Source organism: Salvelinus namaycush, chromosome 7 (genome assembly GCF_016432855.1).
Source record: "Salvelinus namaycush isolate Seneca chromosome 7, SaNama_1.0, whole genome shotgun sequence".
NCBI lineage: Eukaryota > Metazoa > Chordata > Actinopteri > Salmoniformes > Salmonidae > Salvelinus > Salvelinus namaycush.
In genome coordinates, this window is record NC_052313.1 from 21,328,502 (window position 1) to 21,341,946 (window position 13,445).

The window sequence follows — 13,445 nt, forward strand, 5'->3', positions numbered from 1 at the left end:
ATTTCAAAGGTATGTATTTTTCATAAGGACCTAATACCGTATGTCCTGATGAAATATAGATCTCTCTCCATTATCTTTAATGTAATCCAAGATTGTGTGTGTGTGTGTGCATGTGTGTGTGGGGGGCAGAATGCTAAGGTCAGAATTATCTTGCCCATTCACCCTCTGAATGGCATACATACACAATCCATGTCTCAATTGTCGCAAGGCTTAAAAATCTTTCTTTAACCTGTCTCCTCCCCTTCATCTACACTGATTGAAGTGGATTTAACAAGTGACATCAATAAGGGATTATAGCTTTCACCTGGTCAGTTTATGTCACGGAAAAGGCAGGTGTTCTGAATGTTGTGTACACTCAGTAAAGGAACATAATGATGCACATAAGATGTGGGTTAAGTTAAAGACTACATGTATATTCCTTTATCCCTATAGGAGAATATCTCTCCCCCTCTCCCTCCATATTTCATTTATATATTGCTATCTCTTCATTCATGAATTAAACATCACAGAGAGAGAGAGATTTAGAGGGAGCGAGAGATGGAGAGGGAGATAGAGGGGCCCAAAGCTAAGGCAGGGGACACTGGAGGACGTTGGTGAGATGATAATGAAATCTGGGTCATTTCCTCTTTTTGTTTGTCCCATTTGCATCTGTTAATCATGCTGTAATGTCCTCCAGGCCTTGAGGGAGACCAGTGGTCATGGAGGGGATACATCGACTTTCCTCAAAGCTTTTCCATACAGAAAACTTCTCTTGATATCTAAGCTTTATTGACGTATGTAAAAGTGAATGACTTTCTCATTTCTCAAGTTATGGTTTGTTTCAGTGTTGAACAACATTTCAATGAAATTGCTCTGTGTGTTTGTGTGTTTCAGTGCCGCGGTCCATAGAGCACCCATCGTGGGAGTGGAGGGAGAGCAAAGACTTTGATGAGCTCAACCACATCCTGCAGGAGAGCAAGAAGCTGGGCAAGGCTCTGGAGAACCTGTCACGCAGTGAGTCTAGTAACTCAACCCTAATACTGTACCCTAAACCCTGAAGCCAAGGCTCTAGAGAACCTGTCACGCAGTGAGTCTAGTAACTAAACCCTAATACTGTACCCTAAACCCTAATACTGTACCCTAAAGCCAAGGCTCTGGAGAACCTGTCACGCAGTGAGTCTAGTAACTAAACCCTAATACTGTACCCTAAACCCTGAAGCCAAGGCTCTGGAGAACCTGTCACGCAGTGAGTCTATAACTAAACCCTAATACTGTACCCTAAACCCTGAAGCCAAGGCTCTGGAGAACCTGTCCAGCAGTGCATCTAGTAACCAAACCCTAATACTGTACCCTAAACCCTAATACTGTACCCTAAACCCTAATACTGTACCCCAAACTCTAATACTGTACCCTAAACTCTAATACTGTACCCTAAACCCTTAAGCCAAGGCTCTGGAGAACCTGTCCAGCATTGCATCTAGTAACCAAACCCTAATACTGTACCCTAAACCATAATACTGTACCCTAAACCCTAATACTGTACCCTAAACTCTAATACTGTACCCTAAACCCTAATACTGTACCCTAAACTCTAATATGGTACCCTAAACCCTGAAGCCAAGGCTCTGGAGAACTTGTCCAGCAATGCATCTAGTAACCAAACCCTAATACTGTACCCTAAACCCTAATACTGTACCCTAAACACTAATACTGTACCCTAAACTCTAATAGTGTACCCTAAACCCTTAAGCCAAGGCTCTGGAGAACCTGTCACACAGTGAGTCTAGTAACTAAACCCTAATACTGTACCCTAAACCCTAATACTGTACCCTAAACCCTTAAGCCAAGGCTATAGAGAACCTGTCACACAGTGAGTCCAGTAACTAAACCCTAATACTGTACCCTAAACCCTAATACTGTACCCTAAACCCTGAAGCCAAGGCTCTAAAGAACCTGTCACGCAGTGAGTCTACAACTAAACCCTAATACTGTACCCTAAACCCTGAAGCCAAGGCTCTAGAGAACCTGTCACGCAGTGAGTCTACAACTAAACCCTAATACTGTACCCTAAACCCTGAAGCCAAGGCTCTGGAGAACCTGTCACGCAGTGAGTCTAGTAACTAAACCCTAATACTGTACCCTAAACCCTGAAGCCAAGGCTCTGGAGAACCTGTCTAGCAGTGAGTCTATAACTAAACCCTAATACTGTACCCTAAACCCTAAAGCCAAGGCTCTTTAGAACCTGTCACGCAGTGAGTCTCGTAACTAAAGCCTAGTACTGTACCCTAAACCCTAATACTGTACCCTAAACATTAAGCCAAGGGTCTAGAGAACCTGTCCAGCATTGCATCTAGTAACCAAACCCTAATACTGTACCCTAAACCCTAATACTGTACCCTAAACTCTAATAGTGTACCCTAAACCCTTAAGCCAAGGCTCTGGAGAACCTGTCACACAGTGAGTCTAGTAACTAAACCCTAATATCATACCCTAAACCCTAATACTGTACCCTAAACCCTTAAGCCAAGGCTCTAGAGAACCTGTCACACAGTGAGTCTAGAAACTAATACCTAATACTGTACGCTAAACCCCTAATACTGTACCCTAAACCCTAAAGCCAAGGCTCTAGAGAACCTGTCACACAGTGAGTCTAGTAACTAAACCCTAATACTGTACCCTAAACCCAAAGCCAAGACGCTAGAGAACCTGTAATGCCCAGCGCAGGAGATGAGAAGCAGGTACAGGGAGTGAACCATTTAATTTAGACGGACATGCAACGGAACAAGAACAACATCTTGTTAAAAATACAACTAAACCATCTAGTGTTCAACGAAATAACAACACAATGTCAAATACAGGTAGCCTAGTCAAATAATGAACATCCAATCACATTAACCTCTTGCGGGAATTCCACTAACTGTACTGTAGCCAAACATAGCTGCTGCTCATGTTTGTATCTGTACTGATGTTGCAAAAGCCATGACAGGTAGACATAGTGGAATGGTAATGCACGTGCAAGCAGTTGCTCCCGACGCCACTTGGGTACACTGCAGCATCCACCTAGAAAGCTCTTGCTGCCAAGGGAATGCCTGACAGCTTGAAAGACGCTTTGGACACTGCAGTGAAAATGTTTAACTTTGTTAAAGCAAGGCCCCGGAACTCTCGTGTATTTTTTGCACTATGCAATGATATGAGCAGCGACCATGTAACGCTTTTACAACATACAGAACAAGTGCTCTGGTTATCAAGAAGCAAAGTATTGACAGGTTTTTTTTAAAATTGAGAGACAAGCTTAAAGTTTTCTTTACTGACAATAATTTTCACTTGTCTGACTGCTTGCATGATGACAAGTTTCTCACACGACTAGCCTATCTGGGTGATGTTTTTTCTCGCCTGAATGATCTGAATCTAGGACTACAGGGACTTTCTGTAGTCGCAACTATATTCAATGTGCGGGACAAAATTGAGGCTATGATTAAGAAGTTGGAGCTCTTCTCTGTCTGCATTAACAAGGACAACACACAGGTCTTTCCATCATTGTATGACTTTTTGTGTGCAAATAAACTCAAGCTTACGGACAATGTCAAATGTGATATAGCGAAGCACCTGAGTGAATTGGGTGTGCAATTACGCAGGTACTTTCCGGAAACAGATGACACAAACAATTGGATTCGTTATCCCTTTCATGTCCTGCCTCCAGTCCACTTACTGATATCTGAACAAGAGAACCTCATCGAAATTGCAACAAGCGGTTCTGTGAAAATGTAATTTAATCAGATTTCTGGATTGGGCTGCGCTCAGAGTATCCTGCCTTGTCAAATCGCGCTGTTAAGACACTGATGCCCTTTGCAACCACGTATCTATGTGGGAGTGGATTCTCGGCCCTCACTAGCATGAAAACTAAATACAGGCACAGACTGTGTGTGGAAAAGGATTTAAGACTTAGACTCTCCAATACAACCTAACTTTTCAGAGTTATGTGCATCCTTTCAAGCACACCCTTCTCATTAACATGTGGTGAGTTATTCACAATGTTCAATGAACAAATAAGATTGGTTAAGTTGGTTAAATAAAGAGCAAAATGATTGATTATTATTATATTATTATTTGTGCCCTGGTCCTATAAGAGCTCTTTGTCACTTCCCACGAGCTGGGCTGTGACAAAAACTCACACTCATTCTTGTGTTTAATAAACGTATCATATTGTGTGTGTGTGTGTGTGTATGGCAGGCTTACAATGATGGCAAAAAACAACATTTAAGAGTGCGCTGACCCGGTGCTAGAGGGGGTATGCAGCTGGAGGTTGAATGTGTGAAGGGGTACGGGACTATAAAAAGTTTGGGAACCACTGCTCTAGAGAACCTGTCACGAGGTATTACCTTTATCTTATAGTAACCCCTTAACCACTTTTGACTAGAGGTAATACTTATAGTAACTTATTACTATAATCACTTTGTATATATTTTGGAAATAGAGACTGCAAGTAAAGCAGAGCCCCCTCTGAATCACTGTTCTCTTCCTTAAAGGTATCGCTGCTTCTGATGAACTTGATCAGGTGACTATGAACTACTTTGTCATGCCTTTCCTCTGATATTGAAACTGTTACATCGTCATCTTCTACTGCCGTCACCCTGTCTGTTGCAATCCGATTCCATCTTTCATCAATTTGGGCTCAGTTAACAGCACGACACACAGCTCTGAGAATAATGTTGTGTGTGTGTGTGTGTGTGTGTGTGTGTGTGTGTGTGTGTGTGTGTGTGTGTGTGTGTGTGTGTGTGTGTGTGTGTGTGTGTGTGTGTGTGTGTGTGTGTGTGTGTGTGTGTGTGTGTGTGAATAATGACAAACCACAATCTCATGGGAATGACATCCATCTGCAGAAACTTCAATAAGCATGTCCTCTTCCTGTATTTTCCTGGGTGCTAGAGTGTAGATGTGATTCCTAGCAGACAAAAGCTTTGTTTGACCTGGATTCTACACGGTAATGAGAGAACTGACTTTCCAGTGTACAGTATTTCCCAGTATTGCACACAGTCTTAATTGCAAATTGATTGTCAGGAGGCCCCTCAAACAAAAGGTTTTAGTAACCTTTATTACTAAAGCTTATAAGAGTGTCCACCTTAATATTTAAATTTTCATGGGCGTCCATCTGATTTCTCATGGCACTGCCATGCCCCCATAATTCGAACCCTGAAGATAGCAGCAGCATTTGATATATTCTTGTCCTCAAGAAGAGACGTTCGTTATAGAGGTAATATCATACAGTATACAGTACAGTACTGTATGTCTGCTTAGCTCCAAGCCCAGATAATCTTCTTCTAGACAAGACAAAGACAGACAGAATATTAAGATATATTTACCTTCCTATCATGTATTAAGTATTGAATTCCATTCCACTTCAAACACGGTGTAGACACCTAAATGAGTGACACTGTGTGAGTGGCTGTAAGCGCTGTCAAGTTAGGGTTGCTGTCAGGGATGAAATGGTAAAAAAATGGTGGGCAAACACTGATTGCCGGTCGCGTTGAAAACATTAATGCTCCCTATACTTTCAACGCATTTTTCCGTAAAGGCTTGCACGAAATAAAAAAGCTGAATAAGCAGAGTTTATGTGCGTTTACCCTCCATTACACCACTGGTTGATAATAATAATAATACACACAGGCAGACATGCAGACATGCAGACATGCAGACAGGCAGACAGGCAGGCAGGCAGGCAGGCAGGCAGGCAGGCAGGCAGGCAGGCAGGCAGGCAGGCAGGCAGGCAGGCAGGCAGGCAGGCAGGCAGGCAGACATTGAAGCAACATTTATTTATTTATTTATTTACCTGGCACACAAATGTATCACTGACTAAACCTACTTTCTGTTTTGAACTGAATGGCCATATGACAGTCCCTTTCTCTACCTTTTCTCCCTATCTCCCTCCACCTCCCTCCTCTCTCCCTTCCATCACCTCTCCTCTCTCTCTCTCTTTCTCTCTCTCACCCTTCCCCACCCCCTCTCCCCCTTGCACTAGAACCTTGGGGGGTATAACTCAGTGCTGCGGCCCAGGGTTGTGGGGGAGTGGGTGGGCAGGGAGGAAGAGGATCCAGACCCCCTGGCAGCAGAGATGCTCCAGCCCCCAGTCCCCAGGAACAAGACTGAGGTGTGGGGGAAGGCCAATAACAGCCCTGCCTTGAGGTAAAAGAGAGAGAGAGTGTGTGTGTGTGTGTGCTTGTGTGTGGGTGTCAAAGTGACGCCTTAAAGGCGTCCGCATGTTTGGGGACACACAGTTTTTCTGGAGTCAAGCCAAAGTTGGTAGCCGAAGTCGATGATTGGTCAACGGTTGGGATTCTTCAAAAAAGACCTCCACAAGTCTGGTACATCCTTGGGAGCAATTTCCAAACGCCTGAAGGTACCACGTTCATCTGTACAAACAATAGTACGAAAGTATAAACACCATGGGACCACGCAACCGTCATACCGCTCAGGAAGGAGACACGTTCTGTCTCCTAGAGATGAACGTACTTTGGTGTGAAAAGTGCAAACCAATCCCAGAACAACAGCAAAGGACCTTGTGAAGATGCTGGAGACAACAGGTACAAAAGTATCTTTATCCACAGTAAAACAAGTCCTATATCAACATAACCTGAAAGGCCGCTCAGCAAGGAAGAAGCCACTGCTCCAAAACCACCATTAAAAAAGCCAGACTATTGTTTGCAACTGCACATGGGGACAAAGATCGTACTTTTTGGAGAAATGTCCTCTGGTCTGATGAAACAAAAATAAAACTGTCTGGCCATAATAACCATCGTTATGTTTGGAGGAAAAAGGGGGAGGCTTGCAAGCCAAAGAACACCATCCCATCCGTGAAGCATGGGGGTGGCAGCATCATGTTGTGGGGGTGCTTTGCTGCAGAAGGGACTGGTGCACTTCACAAAATAGATGGCATCATGAGGCCGGAAGATTATGTGGATATATTGAAGCAACATCTCAAGACATCAGTCAGGAAGTTAAAGCTTGGGTCTTCCAAATGGACAATGACCCCAAGCATACTTCAAAAGTTGTGGCAAAATGGCTTAAGGACAACAAAGTCAAGGTATTGGAGTGGCCTCCTTGCTCACAAAGCCCTGACCTCAATCCTATCGAAAATTTGTGGGCGGAACTAAAAAAGCATGTGTGAGCAAGGAGGCCTACAAACCTGACTCAGTTACACCAGCTCTGTCAGGAGGAATGGGCCAAAATTCACCCAACTTATTGTGGGAAGCTTGTGGAAGGCTACCCAAAACGTTTGATCCAAGTTGAACAACTTAAAGGCAATGCTACCAAATACTAATTGAGTGTATGTAAACTTCTGACCCACTGGGAATGTGATGAAAGAAATGAAAGCTGAAATAAATAATTCTCTCTACTATTATTTTGACATTTCACATTCTTAATTATGGCTGCAATCCCGCTACCGGGATCGATATGACAACAGCCAGTCATAGTGCAGGGCGCCAAATTCAAACAACAGAAATCTCATAATTAAAATTCCTCAGACATTCATGTGTTTTATATCATTTTAACTTTTCACGCCTCTCAACCCCGGATCCGGGATCACCCCCCACCCCCCCCCCACACTGATTAGCATCGCTAGCATAGCGTCACAATTAAATAGTAGCATCTAAATATCATTAAATCACAAGTCCAAGACACCAAATGAAAGATACAGATCTTGTGAATAAAGCCACCATTTCAGATTTTTAAAATGTTTTACAGGGAAGACAAAATATGTAAATCTATTAGCTAACCACGTTAGCAAAAGACACCATTTTTCTTTGTCCACCATTTTTTCTCTCCACCAGTAGCTATCACCAATTCGGCCAAATAAAGATATTGATAGCCACTAACCAAGAAAAAACCTCATCAGATGACAGTCTGATAACATATTTATTGTATAGGATAGGTTTTGTTAGAAAAATGTGCATATTTCAGGTAGAAATCATAGTTTACAATTGCACCCACCATCACAACTCGACTAGAATAAATACAGAGAGCAACGTGTATTACCTAATTACTAATCATAAAACATTTCTTAAAAATACACAGCTCACAGCAATGGAAAGACACAGATCTTGTGAATTCAGACAATATTTCAGATGTTCTAAGTGTTTTACAGCGAAAACACAATAAATCGTTATATTAGCATACCACATATGCAAACGTTACCCGAGCATTGATTCAAGCCAAAGAGAGCGATATCGTTATCATCGCCAAAATATATTAATTTTTTCACTAACCTTCTCAGAATTCTTCCGATGACACTCCTGTAACATCATATTACAACATACATATAGAGTTTGTTCGAAAATGTGCATATTTAGCCACAAAAAAACGTGGTTATACAATGAGATTACTAGCAAAACTGGCCTGAAAATGTCGGGCGCCATCTTTGACAGTGATCTTGTCTAATGAATAACTATTCATAAACTTGACTAAAAAAATATAAGTTGGACAGCTATCGAAAGACAAATTAGTTCTTAATGCAATCGCTGAATTACATTTCTAAAATTATCCTTACTGTGCAATACAGGGTTCGCCAAGCGAAGCTATACCAAAAAAAATGGCGGAATATGCGTTTAACATTTTTCTACAGAACAACGATTTATCATCTTAAATATTTCTTACTATGAGCTGTTCTTCCATCAGAATCTTGGGCAATGTATCCTTTCTCCGGTCTAATCGTCTTTTGGTCGAAAGATGTCCTCTTGTCCGTCGAAATGGCCACTAACGTTCGACCGGTACTGGAAACGTGCCCGGCGCTTCAAAGTGCATCACAAAGAAATACCTCAAAATCGCACTAAACGGATATAAATTGCTATAAAACGGTTTAAATTAACTACCTTATGATGTTTTTAACACCTATAACGAGTAAAAACATGACCGGCGATATATTACTGGCTAAACCAAGGCTTGGAAAAAGGCCAGTCCGACGTCCTTCTTGCGTCGAGCGCAGGGTCCAAAAGAATGCTCCTTCCGGTCTTGGGTGTTTTATAGAGGCCCTGATTGCGCAATCGACTCCATTCAAATTGTCACCACTTACTGACATCTAGAGGAAGGCGTAGGCAGTGTTTGTATCCTCATAGGATTAACAGGGACTTAAAAACTGAACTGGGAACAGGGACAAAGATTTCTGAAATCTCACTCCCTGGCAGGGAAATTGCTGTAGAATGAGTTCTGTACCACTCAGAGACATAATTCAAACGGCTATAGAAACTAGAGAGTGTTTTCTATCCAATAATAACAATAATATGCATATTGTACGAGCAAGAATTGAGTACTAGGCAGTTTAATCTGTAGACCAAATTATGCTAATGCGAAACAGCACCCCCTATAGTGGCAAGAAGTTAAAGGTAATCTTGTTGTTAATCCCACCAAAGTGTCTGATTTCAAATATGCTTTTCAGCGAAAATATAAGCACAGCCATTTTTCCAGCGAAAGATAGCTCTCACAAAAACCAGAAATAGAGATAAAATTAATCACTAACCTTTGATTATCTTCATCAGATGACACTCATAGGACTTCGTGTTACACAATACATGCATGTTTTGTTTGATAAAGTTCATATTTATATAAAAGAAATCAGAGTTTACATTGGCGCGTTAGATTCACATAGCCACATCGTTTCAACAGAAATACTCATCATAAATGTAGATGATAATACAAGTTATACACATGGAATTATAGATATACCTCTCCTTAATGCAACCACTGTGTCAGATTTCAAAAACACTTTACGGAAAAATAAACCATGCAATAATCTGAGATGGAGCTCAGAACAATAGCCAAATTAGCTGCCATGTTGGACTCAACAGACACCAGAAAATACATGATAAATGTTTCCTTACCTTTGATGAACTTCATCAGAATGCAGTCCTAGGAATCCCAGGTCCACAATAAATGCTTGATTTGTTTGATAATGTCCGTTATTTATGTCCAATTAGCTACTTTCAATTGTTTACCAAACTCCCTAACCAAAGCGCGTCCACTATAACGTGACGAAATGTCCAAAAGTTCCGTTACAGTCAGTAGAAATATGTCAAACAATGTACTGAATCAATCTTTAGAATGTTGTTAACATACATCTTGAATAACGTTACAACCGGAGAATTACATCGACTTCAATTGACCGATGGAACGGAGCTCCCTCTCACATGAACGCACCAGTTCAATGCGTGGGCACCTCATGGAAGTGATTACTCATTCCTGTCTCCTTCGGCCCCCCTTCACATTAGAGTCATCAGACAAAGTTCTATTGACTGTTGACATCTAGTGGAAGCCGTAGGAAGTGAAAACCCATCCATATCTCTCTAGATTTCAATGAGAGCTTGGTTGAAAATCTGGCACCCCCAGAAAATATCCAAACAGGAAGTGGAACTTCTCAGGTTTTTGCCTGTCATATGAGTTCTGTTATACTCACAGACATAATTCGAACAGTTTTAGAAACTTCAGAGTGTTTTCTATCCAATACTACTAATAATATGCATATATTAGCAACTATGACATAGGAGCAGGCCGTTTTCTCTGGGCACCTCTGTGCACCTTTCATCCAAGCTACTCAATACTGCCCCTTCAGCCATAAGAAGTTAAAATAAAGTGGTGATCCTAACTGACCTAAGACAGGGAATATTTACTCGGATTAAATGTCCGACTTCAACTGTATACGTAAAATTACGCGACTAAGATCTCCTCTGCAAAAATGTCAAAATTAATTAGTTTTCTTGAGTTATCTGATTATTTAGAGGAACTGTATAACTGGCTACAGCGTCTCAAAATGGACAAACAATACTATCGCCTTTTTTTCTCGCTTTTCAAACAAAGGTCTTTTATTTTAAGGGAGTATGCTAGCACACTCGTTCAGTTCATTCGGTTCGTCTAGCCGTGTTCGGCCATACTGAAGCATGCTGAGGCCGAACTCAGCTAGGTGAACCGAACGAGTGTGCTAGCATACTCCCTTAAAAGACCTTCGCTTGACAAAAATAAACCCTCACTGAAGTCCAAAAACTTCACAAAATGTCATAATAATATATGCACAAACTGTTCCGAACTTTTTAGGCTGGGAAGCATGAGGACGCCTTAATTACCCCTCTCAATCTTAGCCAACCAGAGGCCATTCCAATTAAGCTTTCTCCAGCTGCAACAGAGAGGGCGACTTTGCATTCGTCCCCAATGGCACCCTATTCCCTATAGCCTATAGGTCATTCTACAAAAGTGGTGTAAATTGGGGGTTGAAAAAATAAGCATCTTATTTTTCCCAAACTTTCAGCACACGTCTTCAGATTGACATATCTACTACTCACATGCTTTTTTTGTAATGGCATTTTTGAAATACTGTATTTACCTGAAATCCTTACCACACCAATACATTTATCACTAGTGAAACATAGTAAAAAAGTTGCATTAAATGAACAACTTTGCACAGTAATGATTCATATGCTATTACAGATTCATTTTTGAAATTGTATTTGCATACAACATTTACAAAATAGTAAAAACATGATTTTTAATCTGATTTTCAAAACTTTATAATAGAATTTAGATAATTAATAAAGATAATCTTTATTGTTCTCTGTAAAATATTCGATGTTGATTGTTTGAATCTGAAACGTATTGATGGATGTAATTACTTATGCATCTAGTTCATTATGTTGTTGATGAATTAGTTGTCACTTTTTTCTATCTTTATTGTGGCAAAATAACAGGCGTTTCGGTAGTGACATCATTGTTTCGGTTGTGACGTGGCATATACTGTACATTCTTAACTTATTTGCTTACTGAATTGATACCATATCTAATGGGGCACATGTGATTGATATATCACTAACACAATCAATAAAAGGTAAGTCTTTCTGTCTCTTTCTGCCTTTTCACTGCTGCTGACCTGTGTTGTCTTTGACCTCTTCAGAAGAGGACTTCTACCTCTCAGATAAATATTTTATTAATTTGACCTTTCCCTCTTCCTTTTCTTCAGCATTTCTTTCCCTTTTCTTTTCCAGATATTCTTGATATCACACAGGGTCCGTTTTTATCCCCTCTCTGTACTCTCTGGCTGTCTGCTGTACTTTTCGGCATGTTGGCAGCAGATGTCCCTGTCCTTCAATAACTCTACAAATAATCTAAAATACAAATAATGATCTGTGTGTTTAATAAATGTAAAGAAGTACAGTGGACTAACAATCAACTGTCAATCATAGAGACAGATAGAGGACTCTAGAAGGATATGGCTTGTTTTAGTGTAGACATTGCCATTGAGGGCTTCCACCATTTTTAAGTAGTCAACTGGGTGGGGGTTCCTATGGGTTGGATGGGATCAGCCAAGGATCAGAGAGCATTGTCTTCTTCTTCAAATTAGGTTGCCTATTATTTGTAAATGGCATTAAGATATATCACTGCCATCTAGTGTAAAGTACAGTACAGTACAGTAATGTAGAGTATAGTTTAGTACAGCACAGTACATTACATTAGGGCACAGTAGAGTAGAGCACAGTACAGTAGGGAACAGTACAGTACAGTACAGTAGAGTAATGTAGAGTATAGATTAGTACAGCACATTACATTAGGATACAGTAGAGCACAGTACAGTAGGGATCAGTACAGTACAGCGCAGTAGAGTAGGGTACAGTACAGTGCAGTAGAGTAGGGTGCAGTACAGTACAGTGCAGTAGAGTAGGGTACAGTACAGTGCAGTAGAGTAGGGTGCAGTACAGTACAGCGCAGTAGAGTAGGGTACAGTACAGTGCAGTAGAGTAGGGTGCAGTACAGTACAGCGCAGTAGAGTAGGGTACAGTACAGTGCAGTAGAGTAGGGTGCAGTACAGTACAGCGCAGTAGAGTAGGGTACAGTACAGTACAGTGCAGTAGAGTAGGGTGCAGTACAGTACAGCGCAGTAGAGTAGGGTATAGTACAGTGCAGTAGAGTAGGGATCAGTACAGTACAGCGCAGTAGAGTAGGGTACAGTACAGTGCAGTAGAGTAGGGTGCAGTACAGTACAGCGCAGTAGAGTAGGGTACAGTACAGTACAGTGCAGTAGAGTAGGGTGCAGTACAGTACAGTGCAGTAGAGTAGGGTACAGTGCAGTAGGGTAGGGTGCAGTACAGTACAGTGCAGTAGAGTAGGGTACAGTGCAGTAGAGTAGGGTGCAGTACAGTACAGTGCAGTAGAGTAGGGTACAGTGCAGTAGAGTAGGGTGCAGTACAGTACAGTGCAGTAGAGTAGGGTACAGTGCAGTAGAGTAGGGTGCAGTACAGCGCAGTAGAGTAGGGTACAGTACAGTACAGTGCAGTAGAGTAGGGTACAGTGCAGTAGAGTAGGGTGCAGTACAGTACAGTGCAGTAGAGTAGGGTGCAGTACAGTACAGTGCAGTAAAGTAGGGTACAGTACAGTACAGTAGAGTAGGGTACAGTACAGTACAGTGCAGTAGAGTAGGGAACAGTACAGTACAGTGCAGT

The 13,445-nt window shown here is 41.5% G+C and overlaps 1 protein-coding gene across 1 annotated transcript in view; it reads left to right on the forward strand.

Moving 5' to 3' along the window:
* The window catches only part of c7h8orf34 (chromosome 7 C8orf34 homolog), a 175,516-nt gene that overhangs the window by 68,457 nt on the left and 93,614 nt on the right, over nt 1-13,445 (forward strand). The window contains exons 4-6 of the mRNA XM_038997241.1: nt 874-993; nt 4,506-4,534; nt 5,993-6,156. Coding sequence (XP_038853169.1) covers nt 874-993; nt 4,506-4,534; nt 5,993-6,156 — 313 coding nt within the window. The remainder of the gene's footprint in view (nt 1-873; nt 994-4,505; nt 4,535-5,992; nt 6,157-13,445) is intronic.